Here is a 19,535-nt window from a genome sequence, read left to right as displayed (position 1 = left end):
TATGAATTTGACTGTATTTTCTCTCCCTTTTCCTGGATATGGTTTGAAGGTTAAGCGAGTGGACGAACATCATCCATTACAATGAGAAAAAAAACACAAAAGAGACAGTTCCTGTGTGCACAAGAGGTTAAAAAGAATGAGCTAATCGCTATGCCAACCAAGACATTGACACGATCAACTTCAGTACATGAGCGACAAAGACAACGACAACGACAACGACAACGACATTGCAGCTGCTAAAGAACCAAATTCTGATTTCAGAAATGGTCTAGGGAGAGAAAGAATGAGGTTTTATAGTGAGGGTGAAGAAACAAAGAACAAAAATTTCTTTTCTTTGGCTGCTATAATCTTAATGGATGATTTTTTATATACACTAAAGATTTAACAGGTCGTAAGGGGTAGAGGCAGGCAACCCATAAATAAATTGGACAAAATAATTTGAGAGAAGGGTTAGAAGGAAAGAACTTTTATGAACAAAGGTCAATAGATTTTACTTTTCCAATACCATTTTCTGATCATCTTCAAGCTGTAAAATGGCTGGCTTGGAGTAGGACTGCACTGGATTCATCCGCCCCCTTTGCTAAAGTTGCTGGGAAGCTATTGAAATTGCATCATCCGCCCTCTGTGAAGTCAGTCCCGAAACTGAAGACTTGTCGGAGTTCCGAACGTTATATCTCTCGTATACCTTCTCACGGTTCTCTGACCACCAATTTTCTGCTTGATGCTCTCCAAATCTTCTCCGGCTGTAAATGCAATTGTAATACACATTATATGAACAGGCATTGGAGCTTTTTAAACTCGACCTCAGATTCTAATACAAGGCATTAGATGTCGAAAACCATGAGCGACATAGTTTAGAGTAATTATTCAAGAAATCTAAGAGTGTCCCTGCCCTACAACTTTTAATATGGAACTTTTGAGTATATTAAAACCACAGAAGAAGGCAACCTAAGGGTAGGGGTAGAGCAAACTACCGACCAAGGAGGAACTAACACAAAAAAGCCATCCAATTTCTAACAAGTCTGCCCTACAATTCCAAAATTATGGGCATTATAACTGTAAATAATTGTAAAAGAATTGACAGAAATTATTAGTACCATTCAAGTTTGTCCAAGAAGATCGTATGAGTTCATGTTCTAGATATCATGGTGGCCATTTTTTTTTTTTTTTTTAGAGTCCAAATTAAACTTCGGCACATGGATTGCATATTTTCACCCAATAATTCAATCAGAAACTAGTCAAATTGCAAGTCACACCAAAGAGACAAAAATCACTGTATTTCTAGATGCTGAAACCCAAAAAGAAACAAAGAGAAACATCACCTGAAGCGCACACGTTTTAGATCCCGAGTACCATCCCGTAGAGCCACAAGGGTAATATATACACCAGGCTCATATTGTTCAATCCATTCAGCTTCAACTTGAGTAGCATTAGCCAGTACAGAAGTTTTGGCTCTAGAATTATTTTCACCATCTTGTAAAGACTCGGGCTCCTTGCCAACAGCTGTCACCGAGGCACTACTGCTTACTGGCTGAGCTCTTCCACTATTTGGCAGTCTAGAATCTCGACTGTCAATTCTATCTTGTTGCAGATTACTTTCATTCGTTCCAGAAAGCTCCCTGGATGAATGAACTGCGCCATAGCTTCCTTGCCAAGCAGCAGCATCAGATGCCGTGGGAGATGCACAGGAGTAGCTGCTAAGTGAATCAGATCGTGAATGACGCTCTCCATTCATATTCAAATGGTTGACGCCGTTTGACTCCAAACCATTTGAAAGATGAACTGATCTCATTTTCTCAGCATCATATACTCCAGGAGGTAACCTTTCAGCCATATCTTTAAGCTGGAACAATTATAGGATATAATCTACTATTAGAACCACAAGTATTCTTGTAAGAATATTTCACAGGATGGTTAAGCATTGAGGAAGAAAAGAAACAATTATAATATAGTGATTATGTCTATTAGAAGTCCATGTCATTTCCTCTTATTGCTCTAGATTATACGCATCATCGTTCATTCAACCACACCAAGAGCCACAAGTTAATTCTTTATGTATTAATATTTTATGCATCAAACACAAAGACCACACGCTTTACAGCGTGATAGTCAAAGTGATTGTTTGTAAGAAATTTAATGCATTCTTCTCTTTGTACTCCAATAAAGATCAACCAGAAGCTCCAGAGACTGAAAGCTTTGTTGAATAGGGGAAAATGCATTCAAAAGAAAATGACCTGGGCGGTAAGTAACTTGATGACTTCTTTAGCCGCTTTAGATTTACCAGATTCCTCTGCAGCCACTGCCATAGCTTCTCGTGTTTTCTTCATAGATTTCTGAAGCTCCATTTCCTGGAGTTCACATCTCTGCCTCAGGCTCTCAACCTGTATTATTAGACATCAAGATAAGATCATACTCCGTCATAAAGCCAAATTCATCAGAAGTGCACAAATTTTATGAGCCAAAAGGAACAGGACAAGTTCGAGGAGAATTTTCTTTTTAAAGAACTCTGTGACTATTCTCCTTTTTTTTTTTTTTTTATCCCTACCAATTAAAAAATGAGAACAATCTCCTATGGTTCTGGAGTGGGAAATTCCTTGCTGTTTCGGGATCTTCTTGTCTTAAACGGATTGTCTCTTATCTTTACGCCAGGGGAGAAGGGTGATGGAAAGGGAATGACAATCAGGAGGGGGGAAATGGCTTTTACCTGTGAACGTAGTTTAAGCACTTCATGATTCAAAAGATCATTTGTTTTCTTCAAACCATCAGTAATACTTCTGGAAAAGGAAAGTCCTGACGCTGTAGGAACAGGCGTAGCAGATCGAGGAGGGCTTGGTTTCCTTGAGAAAGGTGACACAGATCTGGAACTCACTCCAGAAGCAGTAAGGACAGGTTTAGGAGCTGTTCGTCGCAGATCAACAGCAGTTGATAATACAACATCTCTAAGCTGCAATAGTGAAGGTGCTTGAGAGGATCGAACAAGGGAGAATGTATCAGCCTTCTTTCCTTGTTTAGCAGCTTTGTTGTCTAATTGCTTTATCAAATCCATATTGGAAGGCACAGACTTAGATATTCTCATATCACTCTTGTCAATCCTATCTTTGTTCTCACCTGAGAGGCGAGGCATAGCATTTTTCCTATTATTATTACTAGCTTCTGATGTCTTGATCAGTTTTGCATAGCATGAATCACATACACGATATGGTTTACTGGGATTAGGTGCAAGTGCTGCTCTTAATGCTTTTCTTGAACTGCAAGAGTGGCAGTGGACAAGTCCACAATTATAACAGTTGTGTCTCTTCCGTGTAAACCCAAATGCCTGTCTGCAAGCAGAGCACTGTGACTGCTCAGCACTAGAAACCCATTTGTGATGACAAATGGCAGCTGTGTAATTTGAACCACATGCTATATATTTCACATGTCTATCCTTCAAAGCTTCTACCAAAGTTGGTGTCTTCCGATCTTCAACATCACCATGGCCCAATCTACCATTTGCGCCCTTTCCCCATGTATAAACTTCATTTTTTGATGTTAATACCACCACATGATATGCACCGCATGAAACTTCTTCAACGGATTCCCCAAAAAGCTTATCCTCTACCAAGCAAGGTATCTTTCCATCTGCACTGGGATTCCCAAGTTGGCCATAAACAGTACTTCCCATTGAGAAAACTTGTCCTGAAGTGGTCAAACCAACAGTAAGGCTGTGACCACAAGCAATTTTGTGAAAATCATAATCAATTAGTGCTGGCACACATGTGGGTTTAAGCCTGGGTTCCTTATCTCCATGTCCCAGACGATTTTTATCTCCATCACCCCACGTAAACAGTTTTCCAGATGAAATGCTCGCACTAGATTGTGTCACAATAACTTCAACTACAGCAGAAGTATGCCACACCCCACATGCAACGGCAATTGTCCTCAGGCCTGATAAGGATTCCACTTCCTTTGGATATGAAATATTTTCTCGGTCTCCATGGCCCAGTGCACCAAATGTTCCATCACCAAATGTGAAAAGCTGACCCATCGATGTTACCAAAGCTGTATGCCATGGACCACATGTCACTGAAGCAATTTGAAGTCCTTCAAGTGGACCAGAGACTCTCTTTGGTATCCAGTGGCTGACATCACTGCCATGACCAAGAAGCCCCGCATTATGGGTACCATCACCCCATGTATAAAGTTCCCCGGTCATTGTAACAGCACATGTGTGGAACTCTCCACACGCAACAAAATCAATACTACTAGCTGCTAAAGATTCAATCATACGAGGTTGACTTACATCCTTCACCACACCATGGCCAAGGCGGCCTCCAGATTCCTCTCCCCATGTAAAAACTTCCCCTTGCCTTGTCACCAAAGCAGCATGCCTGACCCCACAGGCTATATGGTGTATGTCTAGAACAACGTTAGACTCCAAAGGTCTTGGCAGAAGTACATCTGTCCTCAAGGTCACATAACTACTATTTTTTTCAGCCCCAATCTTCACAACATTGTCACCAACAATCTCACCCCATATGTATACATCACCTAGAGCATCACAGTCATCTGGTGCAGACCCATGACTAGAGGTGCTGGGAGCACTTGAAACACTAACACGCATAACATCAGAACTAGACCCCTTCACTTGCATGCTTGTTTGGTTTAATGATACATGAGCCCTTTCAGAGTTTGCAATGTAATTTTCAGGCCGAGAAGTCTTCAGAGATTTATTTTCGTTGAGACTAACAAAAACTTCTGGAGAGCTATTATCTCTATTCACACTGTGTGAACTGTCACTTGGGCTATTTGAAGTCAATTCACAACTGTCCTGAAATGACATCAGTAAACCATGTATTAAACAGCTTTCCACGAGGAAATTCAAGCTATATGCAATATGATATTATGCATATTTCTTTTAACAATACGTTTCAAAAAGAGTAGTGTTTTTTAAGGAGTGTTCTTCAAAAAGGGAATTCAAATTGGAAAAACAAATTAAATTAAAACCACAGGGAATGAACTTCTAGAATTGTGTGTCATGATATAAGGATTATTACATCAATCCGAGTACATTACGGGGGCAAAGGGAATGCAAGCAGACTGCACGAGGTACAACTTAGTTCCCAGTTTCTATTAACGTCTCAATGCCTATTCTTCTTTTCAGTTTTGCTTCTGTTGTAGCTGCATCGCCATTTTTAATTGAATTTTTATTTTTAGGATAAGGAACTGAGTTTTAAAAGGCTTTTTCTAGGGAACAAAAGAATCTATAAAAGACTTCCAAGAAAAAGAGTTTACATCAAGATAGAGGCCTCCATCACTCCAGCCATCAATCTTGGAACGTCCACCTTGACCAGATGCTATTAAAGCTTTCAGGCCTGCAATCCAAGCCTCTGCCTCAACTTTATCCTTACAAATCTAAGGAGCAAGAACATATCACCATTACCATTGAATCAAAAGACCAGTAAAAGAAAAATGACATTTTAAATAAGCACAAAAAGAGAAAAATGTTTGTCACCAACCAGATCAAGGGATCGCTTCCCGTTGTTGTATATAAGGGAGAATGATAAGTAATCCTTTTCAGGACGAAGATATCTTTCAAAGACAGCCTGAACAAATTCCATGTAAAAGTAAAATAAATATCAAGGACTAAGTAACAACGTGTGCTAATTACATCAAGTAGAAAGAATAATTATTATAGCCGAGCATTAGAGTGATAACAAATAAATTAATATCTTACAGTTCTTTGTCCAGGAACAATTTGTGAGATTGAAGCTAACTTCAAACTTCTTTCGCCTTTACTTGAAATCCAGATCAAGGAAGATTCATCCTGAAAATAGAAAAAATAAACAACAGTAATAATGCAAGGAATACTATCAAGCCACTGGAAACATAAAAAGCTGAAAAAAATAGTTACAATATTAACAAAGACCTGATAAATTTCATTATTAAAACTGAATCTTCATTGCTCCAACTTCCAATATTAAACTTCCAATGGAAAAGATAAATTAACAGATATTCCTTATTAACCACCCGTTATTTACAAAACAAATAAATTCCTCTCGTAGCAATGTGCATCAAGCCAATAACAATAGAATTTTCAAAATGGTTGACCTAATTTGCAGGATAATTCCAGAACTCTGGTAACAACACCACAAAAGCACATCAAAGTTTTTGGAATTTTTTTTTAATGTCATTGTATGTGTACCTACATTAATGCTCATGTGTATACAATTTAGTTGACAGCCAACTTTCCCATATGCGTACATCCACATGAAGTCTATGGAAGATCATTAAGATTCTTCTCTACGGCAACCTCTCATACAGAACCCAAAGAACATAATGTGTACCGAACAAGCAAATAACAATCGTACTAAGTTGCAAGATTTCATCAAAATGCAGCCAAAAGTTACTCTAATAACTGACTTTCTTTGAGATAATGAACCAATTATTTAAATCCATGATGCCACTTACATTCTTGCGGATAAGAAGCCAGTAAACTGAATAACATTTCGTTCAATATAAAGTGAAAACAGCGATCAAAACAGGGATAATAATTTGAGTTGCAAGGTTCTCAAAACTCATGAAAGAAAGAATCCTATGCAGTAGATCACTCAAAAACAATAGAATTTCCCTATATCATATTCTGATCAAGCTTTAAAAACATTAGAAAACCATGTTCTTAAACTCTGTTCTAGTATTCAAATCACAAAATTGGTCCCTAGTTTCTTCCGAGAAAATGTGATCAGCTTTTAGTAACTAAATGAATAGCAGCAACACAAAAGCATTGCAAAGAGAGATGAGCAAGTATTTCCACCAAATTTTCATCGATAGTGTAAGCTAATTTGGAAACTACCAAAACAGGAAATAGAAATGTCTAAAGGATATAAAGCTTTGATAAGACTAATTAAAACCACTATTGAAATCAAACTCACACTAGAAAGCCTGAATGGACAGAACTTTGGCTTTCCTTTACGACCATATTTAAGCAGTTGAGCACCCTTCTTCAATGTAATTAATGCCTGCAAGATGAAATCAACCTAGTGAAACTACCGCAAAGAGGAAAATGAAATTATAAGCAAGGTTGGATATTGAACAATGGCAGAGAAAGAAATCTGTCTTGGAGAATTTGGTTACAGCTTCACAATGGGGTTGAAGAAGTAACAGATGGAAATATTTGAGGGAAAAAAAGAATAGGAAGAAAAACCACTATAATACCCTTAGCCTTGAACATTAAGTGCTCAAAAATCACAGGGCCATCCATGACAGGTCAGTTCTAAATAACGCAGGTTGTCACAAATTCCATAACAGATTATTTAACAAAAATAAAATCCCCAATCAATTTTAGAAAACTAAGGTAAGTTAGCAATAGCGTAACGTGATTCGCTTCAGAACTTAACTAGCAGCCAGTTCTGAGTATTGGCATCCAGGTTACTCTTACAGCTTAGCGCACTCAAAAGTAGCCATGGCCAATCAGCATATCTCCAGTTACCAATATATGATGTTAAATCCATCAAATTATTCAATTTTGAAATGTTTGGAACTTAGCTTCTAACAATATATATATTACCCCAGTGTACTAACTAAAATAGTTCAGAACTAAAATTAAATACAAGGCTGAAGAATTGTTCCCACAGTCATGAGTGCACAACGGTAGAAGGTACTGAATCAGTATGTCATACAGTTAAGGGAGTGTTAAATGTCCGAGCAGCGAGAAAAGAAGTCCCAGATTAGTTTACACTCTTGTTCTCATCCCAAAATGAACAAAAAGGTAACAAAATAGACTCAACCATCTGACCAAAACGAAAAGAAAGGCAAAGAATGATTAAAACTTTCAACAACCAATCTCTGAACTGTATAAGAAGAAAAATAAATCTCGAAACATGATTTGATTAGAAATAGTCCTCTTTGCTGGCTTCAAATTAATCAGAAAAGCTCAATTCCGAATGAATTTAATCAAGACATCAAAGTTCGACATGTGCTGAACGCCAAAGATCTACGACTTCGTATATCCAACAGATTTCAGTCAATGTAGACAGAGATGGAGAGCCCAAGTTAAATTGTGTAGTACAGAGAAAATATGATGAACCGCTTTCTCTTCCACGATTCAATTTTGACCAAGAACATCTCAGCAATTCCGAACATCCAGCTGATGACGGTAGAAAAAAAATATTTGAAGTTTCGGATAATAGAAAAAATCAACGCAAGAAATTCGGGGACCCAAAAAACATGAGCTCAGACCGATGAAGAAAATACGCGGAATCAGAGAGGAGAAAGAAGACCTGCTGGATATCACGGTCGGCATTTGCATAGCTAGAAGGATCTGCCATTCCATGTGAAAAAATCGCCAAAACACCACCACCCACTCTGATCACTCCACCGCTCACCGGTCATCCTATACGGCGACTAAATCTTCCGTACACTAACATCAACGGTCACATCAGGCCCACCGCAGAGCTCTCTCTCCCTCTCTCTCTCTCTAAAACTCTGACAAACAAAAACAAAATTTCACATCTCCCTCCCCCTCGTCCTTCCCCAAAAGCTTCGTAGATCTATCACGCTCCTTCGAAACCAAAGTCCTAAAAACTCCATTCGAAACACAGAATCAAAAACATCCTCATACCTCGGCCTTAAACTCTTGAAATGAGAAGCAAAAACTGAAATACAGCCTCCAAAGCGGTTTCTCAGAAAACAAAGATGACTTCACAGCAAAGAAACCGCTTCCGACGGCGACAAAAAACCAGCCCTGGAAGCCGCCAGTGACGGAACAAAGCGAAAACCGGCGGAGGAGACAAGGAGTCTAGAGAGAGAGAGAGAAAAGACGTAGTCGGAAGTCTGTAAAAGTACAGAGTCAAAGACGGGAAAAAGAAGAAAACCAAATAAATCCCCAAAAAAATAAATTAAAAATAAAAAGGAAATGTATATTATAAATAATTAAATATTAAAAAAAAATACTATTTTTATTAGTTATATTCTAATTTTTAATAGAAAGATTTATCAGTTTCTTCCATTTAATTTATTTAAGGAAAATTACAGATTTAATTTTCAGTATTTAAAATTTAATAAAAACCCAAATCAAATATTTATATTTTAATGCAGTTGACCGTCGACATTTGAATGTTTGACTTTCATATTATTTTCAATAAAAAATTTAAATCTTCCGGTCAATTTTTTATTTAAATTTTATAATCATGTCGATAAAATTTATATGTTTATATTTTTTATGCCAATTTATGGAATTTATAATTTTTCTATTAATGCATTTTCTTAATTTTCTTTTTTATTTATTTAAAAAAGGCAATGTAATCATCGTTTTCAATGTATAATAAAATTTATTTAAAATTAAAATTAAATATTTATTTAACAAGTATAAATTTGATTTAATACCAGACATTATTGTAAAATTATGCTTTCAAAAAAATAATTATTAGAAAATTATAATAAAATTAATAACTACACCTGCTTGAAATATAGATCCATAATAATTTAATTATTATTGAAATATTATACGCATTGAATGGGAAACTATTTTAAGTTTTTTAAATGTAATTTTTTTAAAATATTAATATATTTACCTTTTAATTTATTATTTTGGGTAATTAAAAATAATATCTCAACCCAATTTATTTATTATTATTATTATTATTTTAAAAAGCATAAACTTTATATTAAAAATGAAGGCTATGGTTATTAATGTGAACGTTACATTAGAATCTTATAATAAGAATAATAACATGACAAAAATTAGAATAGCAATAATATCACGTGATTAGTGGAGCATCATTTTAACTTGTTCTATAAGCAATAACTATAATTCCATACACATGGAAAATGGGTTTTTATTTTTATTTTTATTTTTATTTTTATTATTTAATTCAAATATTTAACCATATATTTCAATTATCTAAATTATCGATGATAATAATAAATGTATACGTATTGAAATAATAAAAAATAAACCGTCATAAAAATATTTGAGAATTTTTTATTCACTCGCTCTAAAACGGCAGATAAAATGAACATTTCTAAATAAGATTCTAATTATAAAATAAGTGAAATTCATGGGGACCGACCAAAAAAGGTAAGAATGTCGATAGAAATGACAAGTAGATCGATAAATAGAGAAATGAAAAGGAATAAAAGACAGTAAAGGTCAGCAGCAGCTTCCAAGGGCTAGCTTTGCGTAGAAGAAGCCAAATTTAAAAGAGGCGAGGGACCATTATAAACCTCATCCCATCGATTTGACCTAATTACCCTATAAATTATTTAACGACTCGTCACAGCTAATCAATATGTTAGATATTTTTACAATTTTTCACTCGTAGAAAATTATCGAATTTATTATAATGACCTCTTCAAATAACGTACGATTAATTCTATATTTGTTTTTCTCTCGATTTCTTTCCGTCTTGTTTTATTGCTACCCAGTTTAAAATGGCGAAATTTCCGTCTATATAAAATGTTCTCGAGTATTCCAATTTTGCCCTTTTATTTTACAATTTTAAAGGTGATTTTTTTACTAATAATTAGAGTAATTTTAAATATGGTGAATATAATTTTAAGTATTTCAAAATTATTTGATAAATATGTTTTAAATAATTTAATATATTACCCTCCACAAATTCATGAGCTTTTTGTCCACTTTCACAAGAAAAAGGCAGGAAAAGCAAAAGGGACCCACACCCTATTTTTTAGGGTTTTTTTTTTTTTTTTTTTTTTTTTTTTTTTTTTCTTTCTTTTTCACCCATTTATCTGTGACTAAAAATGGCTTTTAAATATATATATATATATAGGGTTGAAAGCTATTTTTCTATGCCAAAGGTGTCTAAAAATATGTAGCTTTAATTATTCCAAAAGCTATTTTTAGAAATTAAAAAATGTAGCTTTAATTAAATTATGAATTTAGTGTGTGAGATTGTACGTCGGTTCGAGAGGAGAACGAGTATCGGTGAAGACGCTGGACTCCGAAGATAGTGGATTATAAGATCTTAGTAGAAAGAGTAACAAAGCTCGCTGGGTCTCGAAGGGAGTGAATTGTGAGATCACATATCGGTTAGAGAGGGGAACGAAACATTCTTTATAAAGAGTGTGAAAACTTCTCCCTAGTAAACGCGTTTTTCTTTATAAGAGTGTGGAAACTTTATCTTGAGAGGAAGCTCGAAGGGAAAAGTCAAAGTGAATAGTATCCGTTGTCAGTGGACTTAGACACATAGTCAAGACGACCCAGATTCACTGCTAGCAGATATTTTCCTCTTTAAGCTTTCCCTTTCAGGCTTCCCCTTAAGACTTTAAAACACGCTTGCTAGAGGAAGGTTTCCACACCCTTATAAATGATGTTTTATTCTCCTCTCCAACCAATGTGTAACATCACAATCCTATATGACTTCAAGAGTTTTTCTTATGAATAAAATTAGAGTGAGAGGACAAGCTCGAACTATAGAAGAAATCAGAGGTGAACTAAATAGGAAAAGGCCCGGGACAAATTAGGGCACACACACAGAAAGACCAGACTAGGAGGTAAATGAGAAAAGAGACTTCGGGCTGAAACCCAAACACAACTTCTCAGTCTCTCGAGGGGGCATATCCCCAAAATGAATAGTCGTGAGTTTATAAATAAGAAACATCATTTCTAACTTTTTGGAGGTCGGTTGCTTCTAATAGAATGCCCTCAACTTATGGTACCCTCGTACAAAATATTTAAAGAGGGCCCTATTTTTGGGATGCCTACATCATTTTCTGGCCCTGACATATATGTCCGTGTGGTTACAATGTCACAAATTTTACTTTTGAGAGAAAAAAAAAGGTCCGAAGTTGTTACCGTTGTTTTTGGGTCGAACCACGTTTTGGTAATGATTGGTAATAATATTCCAATTGATATACCATATGATTACCCAAAAAAGCTTTTATTTATTTATTTATTATTTTTTATTTTAAAATTTTCTAATAAGAAAGAAAATTAAAAAAATATATATTATATAGTTTAGACATTAAATAAAAAACAAACTTTTACCCTGACGTTGACCTTTGACCTAAGAGAAATAAATAAAATATTATAAAATTTTAATTCAACCACTCACCAACTTTCCATTTAATATTTAATATTAAGATATTGCCGACTTTTTTATTTATTTATTTCTCAACACAAATCTATCCCTTTGCTAATAATAAATTTTGATGTTAAATGTCTTTATTTTCAAACGGCTAATTACGATTCTACCCCCAAATATAGTTCGCATTTAAAGTCCCAATTAAAAAAAAAAATAATAAAAAAAAAACTCAAATATAAATAATAATATTTATTTTAATTTTAAAATCTAAAAATTAAGATTAATAATTTTTAATAATGTTATTGTTGGTGTGGTGGAGCTTACCTAATTATCAATTAAGCTTACCTAATTATGAATTATGCTCTCATCAAATCAATTAAAGATTTTGCAAATCTAACTTTAAATTTAATTTATTTCTCCATTTTTAAAATGTAAAAATATTTAATAAAATACTGAAAGAAAGCCCAAATTCGAGCTCATGAGACTCAAAGGCCCAATTGTCGGAATTGAAGAGCCCATGTTTTCGGCCCAAGACATACATTAGGCCCAGCCCATAACGCTATAAATTACTGATTTATTTATTTAATTAATATAAATAATTAGCGATTATTTATATGATTTAAGGCATGAAACCACACAGGTTAAAGCGTTGCGAGGCTGTCCGGCGGCCACCGCGGCAAGGTTTCTGAGTTAGTCGAGGGGTTACTGTATATATACATAGATATATATATATATATACTCCGATCATCTTCTCCATTTCCGGTGAGAGCTGAGTGAAATTCGAGAGACTTCCAGTTATGGAAACCAGACTCTCCGCCGCTCTTGGCCTTCCGCCGCCGGATCCGGTTTGTTATCCTTCTCTTTTCGAATTCCCCACTCTTTTCTCCAACTTTGATTCATTACTCGCGGGTAATAAAGTCCCCAAAGATCGGAATCACTTCCAGTATCCTCCTCTTCCGTTTTCTTCATTGTCCTTATCCACCGAACAGCAAGTTTTCACCCCCAAATCCTCCAATTGGCTCAAACCTCCCTCTAAAAACTCCCCCAAAATTCAATCCCTTATCAAGAACTTATCCGTTCTCGAACGGGCAGTCGTCGGCGCCGCGGGTGGTGCCATGGCTGGTGCCTTCACTTACGTGTGTCTACTTCCGCTCGATACCATCAAAACCAGGCTGCAGGCAAAAGGGGCTTCGGAGATTTACAAGGGTACATTCGATGCCATTGTTAAGACCTTCCAATCCAGAGGGATTCTAGGGTTTTACAGGGGCGTTTCTGCTGTAATTGTCGGCTCTGCAGCTTCTTCAGCCGTTTATTTTGGAACATGCGAGTTTGGTAAGTCGATTCTGTCGAAATTTGATTGCCCTTCTCTGCTTATTCCTCCAACTGCTGGGGCTATGGGGAATATTATCTCCTCGGCTATAATGGTGCCGAAGGAGTTAATTACTCAGAGAATGCAGGTTGGGGTTAAAGGGAGGTCTTGGGAGGTTTTGATTCAGATTCTTGAGAAAGATGGTATAATGGGGCTTTATGCTGGTTATTTTGCAACGTTGTTAAGGAATTTACCTGCTGGGGTTTTGAGTTACTCTTCATTTGAGTATTTGAAAGCTGCTGTTCTTAGCAAAACGAAGAGTAACAATCTGGAACCGCTGCAGAGTGTTTGTTGTGGAGCATTGGCTGGTGCTATATCGGCCACTCTTACAACACCTCTTGATGTTGTCAAGACAAGGTTGATGACTCAAGTTCATGGGGAGGCTGCAAATATGTACAGTGGGGTGTCGGCTACGATCAAGCAAATATTGCAAGAAGAGGGGTGGATTGGATTAACCCGTGGAATGGGTCCTAGAGTTCTTCACAGTGCTTGCTTTGCAGCTATCGGTTACTTCGCTTTCGAGACGGCAAAACTTGCAATTTTGCATCGATATCTTATGCAGAAGGAGGCTTCAGAATTGGCTTCTGCTTCAACTTGATTAGCATTGTAGCTCAGGTGATCACTAGAACATCTTTATCTTTCTGGTGTGTTAAGTTTTTGATTCATAGTTTGTAACATTTTCATTTAGAATTAGAATAGAGGAAGAGCCCATCAAAGCATGAAAACCTGATTTGATTAAGTAGCTAAAACATCAGAACAATCAGTCAAGATTTCATTGTTTGTCATCTATCTGAGCACTTGGAGAAGTTGTAGAAAGCAGGATCCAATCCTCCACTTTTTGATCTTAAATGGGTCTTCAAGGTCTCTAATTCAATCCCCTGGAAGGTCAGAATTTAAGCATTTAGCAAAGCAATGAACTGCTTACTTAGATTCAACAAGGCATGCGTAGGACTAGGAAACCTCCAGCTGAAAGTCCTGCCATCACACTGTATATCCTCCGAAAAACTAATGTTTTCACTGTTTCTTAAGCTCAAACCGCTGTTTATGCTAAGAGATACTGTAACGGCCCCAAGCCCAATGCTAGCAGATATTGTTCTCTTGGCTTCCCCTCTCGGGCTTCCCCTCAAGGTTTTTAAAACACATATGCTAGAAAGAGGCTTCCACACCCTTATAAAGAATGTTTCGTTCGCCTCTCCAACCGACGTGGGACCTCAATGATATGCTGTCAAGGCCTGAATAGGTTGCCTTAAATAGGCTCCAAATGGGTAATCCTTGTGCACCACGCAGTCTTCTATCTGATTCTTGCTATATATGATTTTGTGCCATAAAGAATTAACATCTCTAAGATATCTTTAGTTAGCACGACCTTTTTGCATTTGATACATGAATTAGAAGAAATTCATCATCTCTGTGAAGTCTATTGTGCACTCCAAGTTGAAATATCAATAGTTATGTTAAGGGAAGAGAAGCCAACCCTATCTGAGATCTCATGTGAAGTAGTTAACTTTCATGTTCTAAGTAAGAATCTTAGTGGTAGGTGTTCTTATTTTCATTTTATATTCTTACCATTGCAGATATGAACTTTTGAAGCCCTTCAGAAGAGTTGTGACCACTAAGAAAACTTTGAATCGACTTCTCGAAGGCAGCTGCGTGAGGTAGGTGATAGGCGTTTTTAAGAGGTTTAGTATCTATTATGACGAGTTCTCCCATGTGTATGATGAAGTGATGTTTCTTTTTCAATGTTGGCTTAATTCTTACCTATTATAACATGGAATCTTGGCAGATAATAAGTATTTTTTGTGTATTCATTTGGTAGGAAGCTGATGAATTGATCATATAAACGACAGTTTGGTTTATGTTATGTTGAATAAGAGTATATCGTTCTGTCTCATGGAGTTCAAGCTTCTTGTTCTTTTGTTCTTGTTTTAATTCTTGTTCTTGAGTGTAACAAAGTTAGATTTTTTATTTTTATTTTTTTTATTTACAAAGAAAAAAAAAAGAAAAAGAAATATGAACGAGAAAGGAAATGCTACCCTATGATTTCCCGCTCTCTCGGCCAAACAGGGCAAGCTCAGTTATGGATTATTCGCCGTTCTTCTCTGTTCATTTCTTCTTCTTCTTCATCCTTTCCAGTTTCGCCCCTCTTTCCCTTTCTTTCTTGTCCAGTGAAAACTTTACCCTCTCCGGTGACGCCCATATCAGAAACAATGCCATTCTTCTCACTAAAGAACACAGCTGCCTTCCCTTTTCTTCGAATTCCCGTTCCGGGGTTGGAACCGCCTTCTACGTAAACCCTTTTCGTTTTCTTGATTTCTCCACCAATTCCACGGCTTCTTTCTCCTCTCGATTCTCCTTCTCCATTGTCCCCACCCCTTTCTGCCCTTCAGCCGATGGAATCGCCTTTCTCATCACCTCTGATACCAAATCTTTCAGCCGCTCTCTTGGGCACATGGGCCTTCCCGACCCGTCTCTTGATTCCCACCTTTCTTTCATCGCTGTTGAATTCGACACCAATTTCCACCCTGATCTTGGCGATATTAATGACAACCATCTCGGTCTTGATCTCAACTCACCTACCTCTTTGACTTCTGTGGATTTTTGGTCAAGTGGCATTGTTTTGAAAAATGGCAGGAAGATTACTGCTTGGATTGAATACAGGGATGACATTAAGATGATCCAGGTCTGGGTTGGGTATTCCCAGACTCGACCCGCAAATCCTCTTCTGGTTGCGCAGATCGACCTTTCTAAGCAATTTAAGGAGTTTATGTATGTGGGATTCTCTGCTTCCAATGGGAAGGGCTCTGCTCTTTACATTGTTGATAGATGGCTATTTAGAACTTTTGGGTTGGTCCCTTCTTTGAGTCCTGTGAGTCCTGTGGGTGCCATTAACGAAGGAGACTGTTTTATGTGCTCGTCGGAGGATTCAAGCACCAATAGCAGTCATGTCGTTGATGCTCGTAAAAGCAAGAACATTGGGGAGATAACCCTTGGATTGGGAGGTTTAGCTGCATTTGTTTGCTGCATTGTTGCAATTGTTGGTTATGTTTTGATAAAGAAGTTTAGAGGTAGAATGTCCAGAGGCAGAGCAGCCCATCTAACCTCTCAAGTTCATATGAACAGAGTTCCAATGAGATTGTCTCTTCAGGAGATAAAGTTGGCTACAATGGGGTTTAATCAAAACACAATTGTTGGGGAAGGTGGTTCTGCAACAGTTTACAAAGGGTCTCTCTCATCCGGTGGAGAAGTAGCCGTTAAACGATTCGAGCAAAGCACGTCAAACAACCGCCAGTGCATTCCTTTCACCACAGAGTTCGCAACAATGGCGGGCGGCTTAAGACACGAGAATTTGGTTCAACTTCATGGATGGTGCTGTGAGGCGAACGAGTTGATGCTTGTTTACGAGTACTTACCCAACGGAAGCCTTGCCGAACTTCTTCACAATAGCTCCTCCAATTCACAATTTGTTCTTCCTTGGAAGAACAGGCTGTCCATAGTTCTTGGGGTTGCTTCTGCATTGACATATCTTCATGAAGAATGTGAGAACCAAATCATTCATAGGGATGTCAAGACGTGCAACATTATGCTTGATGCAGAGTTCAACGCCAAACTAGTGGATTTCGGTCTAGCAGAAGTATACGAACACGGTTCGAAAACAAGAGAAGCAACCATACCAGCCGGAACGATGGGATACCTTGCACCCGAATATGTTTATTCCGGTGTTCCCACTGTCAAATCCGATGTTTACAGCTTCGGTGTGGTAATGCTCGAAGTTGCATCGGGACGGAGGGCTGTAGAAGAAGACGGGACGGTGCTCGTCAGTTGGACTTGGGATCAATGGGAAGTGGGGAAACTGATTGAAGCATCTGATTCAAGGTTGATGGGAGAGTACAATGTAGTAGAAATGGAAAGAATTCTAATGGTGGGACTTGTGTGTGTGCATCCAAATCATGAAAAGAGGCCAACTGCTAAAGAAGCTGCAAGGATCCTCAAAGGGGAAGCACCACTCCCTCTACTGCCATCAAGGAAACCAAGGGTCAACATCAAGCCTATTTTTTCCTGATGAAAAAGATAAAGAAAACCCGTCTCGACTATCTCGGCCTCAACGACCCCCAAGAGTCGGTTTAGCTAGCCGAACCATCGATCAAATTTGTCATTGACGCCAATCTCCATTGAATCGTGTATGTTGATTTGGTTTCGGCTATTCGATGTTTGAAATTTAAGTTTATAAACTTTCCTTTTACCTATGAGCAAGGTTTTTAAATGTTGACGGAGATAGAAACATCGAAACATGTCAATGTTCAACTGGAATAAACATTTTACAAAATACTTATCATTAATATTATATTCATATTAGTTCATATTAATATGTCGATTCATTGCTTACGTCGTCGACATCATTGTTGCTTTCATATGTATAGTTGAAGGGAAATCAAGAAAACAAATCAAATCCAATATGACTCAATTAAATCTAATTCAAATAACTAAATCAAATCTAATCCTAACCGATAAAAGATCTCGAGCTAACTAAAGGGGTCTGGAAAATTGAATGGGATAGCAAGAGGATGTAATGTTCTTGAAATTGGCCGGAGGAGTAGGAATAGGAATTGGGTATGAAGGCTCCTCCCAATCATAATCATAAATGCTGATTTCTTCACACGGCGGCGGATTGAGGACAGATTCATCAACAGGGTCAGGCGTCGGCGGCGGAGGAGGACTGAGGACAGGTGAATCAAGAGGATCTGGCGGCGGATGATTGGGGCTGCCAGTGAGAAGTTGGACAATGTACTTGAATTCAGCAGGGGTTTTCACGTGAATGATCTTCGGCTTCACCTTGTACTTTATGATCGCCTGGCGGGGAATGGCGGAAGACGGCGGCAGCGGCGGTTTCTTGATACTCCGGGAGTACTTGGAGATTTGGAGTGGTTGCTCCACCCATTTTTCCGGTGGGTAGAAGCCGGAAGAAAATCTTGAAGAACCCATGCGCCTTGGTTTCTTCAACAAATTGGCCGCCTTTGTAGGATGCCATATGGTATATATAAAAATCCCAATCAAAATCAAATCCAAACAAAGTACATCATACACCAGCTCGACTTTTTTCGCTCAAGCCTTCTTTGAATCACTTTTTTACGCCTTCTTTGAGTCACTTTTTTACGACATTTGAGAAAACGAACACGACTCTTCACGATAGTATGATATTGTTCACTTTGAGCATAAGCTCTCACTTTACTTTGGGCTTCTCCAAAAGGCATCATACCAATGAAGTTAGTATTCATCGCTTATAAACCCATGATCATTCCCTAAATTAGTCGATGTGGGGCTTCATCATCCAACAATCACGACTCATCTTTATTATTAGAAAGGACGACAATGGTATTGTATTATAGTTTAAGTTGAATCAATTAGATTTTTTTTTATATTTAGGAATTTATTTATATATTTTATCTTTATTTCTAAGATTTAGTTGTTAGCTTGTATTTTATTTAAATTTATGAATATTAATTAATATTGGACTTTTGATCTCACGTATGACTTTCAATAGACTTTCAATCTGACTTATGTTTTTTTAAAAAAATAAAAAATAAATAAATAAATAATGTTGTTGGCACCAATTTGTAGATTTATTAAAGAAAATGGAGGGAATCCAACAAAATAAAATAAAATGTGAGTTAAAAGAAATGAAATTAGTCGGCGTCGGCGTCGGAGTCTGGAATTTCCGGTCTGTAGTAAAGGCGGGGTGGAGGAGTCTTGAACATGGGCAACGGCGGAGCAATAATATTGTAATCGGAAGAACCCGGCAACGGCATGACTTCCGCCGGCCGGACCGTCGAAGAAGGAGGAAGAGGAGGAAAAGGGTGGTAGGAGGGTAGGGTTTCGGTCTTCTTTTTGACCGTTAGCAGCGGCGGCCGGTGTTTGGGAGCTCCCGGCGGCAGCGGGGGCTTCTTGATATTCCGGGATTGTTGGGAGATTTGGAGTATTTCGGGCTGTTTTACCGGCGGATGATCCGATCCAGAACCCGACGGCGGACTTGAAGAACTCATATCAAAAATTATCATTGGCGGCCTTCTTAAGTTGAATTTTCTCTCTACTTGTTTGAATTTTATATTAAATAATAATTATTAAAAAATAAAGTCAAAGCTTTTTTTTTT

At 37.4% G+C, this 19,535-nt stretch overlaps 3 protein-coding genes across 4 annotated transcripts; 2 read left to right on the top strand and 1 right to left on the bottom strand.

The window, feature by feature from the left end:
• Positions 1-5: 5 nt before the first annotated feature.
• LOC111784446 (PH, RCC1 and FYVE domains-containing protein 1) lies at positions 6-8,823 on the bottom strand. 2 transcript variants are annotated; one of them, XM_023665173.1, is made up of 9 exons: positions 8,256-8,823; positions 6,909-6,995; positions 5,714-5,803; positions 5,496-5,582; positions 5,272-5,391; positions 2,705-4,807; positions 2,235-2,381; positions 1,323-1,843; positions 6-743 (listed from the first exon to the last, which is right to left on the bottom strand). In XM_023665173.1, exons 1-9 carry the CDS (start codon positions 8,301-8,303, stop codon positions 581-583), a joined length of 3,366 nt encoding a protein of 1,121 aa, XP_023520941.1. In that variant the 5' UTR covers positions 8,304-8,823; the 3' UTR covers positions 6-580. The 2 variants fall into 2 exon arrangements, with proteins under 2 accessions (XP_023520941.1, XP_023520978.1); XM_023665210.1 differs by lacking the exons at positions 5,714-5,803; positions 6,909-6,995; positions 8,256-8,823 and having other exon boundaries at positions 2,705-4,802.
• A 3,834-nt stretch (positions 8,824-12,657) lies between these two features.
• Positions 12,658-15,280, top strand: LOC111784354 (protein MITOFERRINLIKE 1, chloroplastic). The gene is made up of 2 exons (XM_023665091.1): positions 12,658-14,004; positions 14,964-15,280. Exon 1 carries the CDS (start codon positions 12,818-12,820, stop codon positions 13,985-13,987), a length of 1,170 nt encoding a protein of 389 aa, XP_023520859.1. The 5' UTR covers positions 12,658-12,817; the 3' UTR covers positions 13,988-14,004; positions 14,964-15,280.
• Positions 15,281-15,350: 70 nt separating this feature from the next.
• LOC111784244 (L-type lectin-domain containing receptor kinase S.6) lies at positions 15,351-17,700 on the top strand. The gene has a single exon (XM_023665038.1). The coding sequence runs from the start codon at positions 15,416-15,418 to the stop codon at positions 17,447-17,449; it is 2,034 nt and encodes a 677-aa protein (XP_023520806.1). The 5' UTR covers positions 15,351-15,415; the 3' UTR covers positions 17,450-17,700.
• The last annotated feature ends 1,835 nt before the right edge of the window (positions 17,701-19,535 follow it).

Source organism: Cucurbita pepo, chromosome LG01 (assembly GCF_002806865.2).
Source record: "Cucurbita pepo subsp. pepo cultivar mu-cu-16 chromosome LG01, ASM280686v2, whole genome shotgun sequence".
In the NCBI taxonomy this organism is placed as follows: Eukaryota; Viridiplantae; Streptophyta; class Magnoliopsida; order Cucurbitales; family Cucurbitaceae; genus Cucurbita; species Cucurbita pepo.
Note: the sequence above shows the minus strand (reverse complement) of the source record. Positions and strands in the feature narration are given on the sequence as shown.

Coding starts and splice junctions, on each gene's coding strand:
- LOC111784446 (XM_023665173.1), bottom strand. CDS start 8,303: ATGGCAGATCCTTCTAGCTATGCAAATGCCGACCGTGATATCCAGCAG. Junction 5,583..5,713: donor TTGTTCCTGGACAAAGAACT/GTAAGATATTAA, acceptor GAATTTGTTCAG/GCTGTCTTTGAAAGATATCT. Junction 2,382..2,704: donor TGCTTAAACTACGTTCACAG/GTAAAAGCCATT, acceptor CTAATAATACAG/GTTGAGAGCCTGAGGCAGAG.
- LOC111784354 (XM_023665091.1), top strand. CDS start 12,818: ATGGAAACCAGACTCTCCGCCGCTCTTGGCCTTCCGCCGCCGGATCCG.
- LOC111784244 (XM_023665038.1), top strand. CDS start 15,416: ATGCTACCCTATGATTTCCCGCTCTCTCGGCCAAACAGGGCAAGCTCA.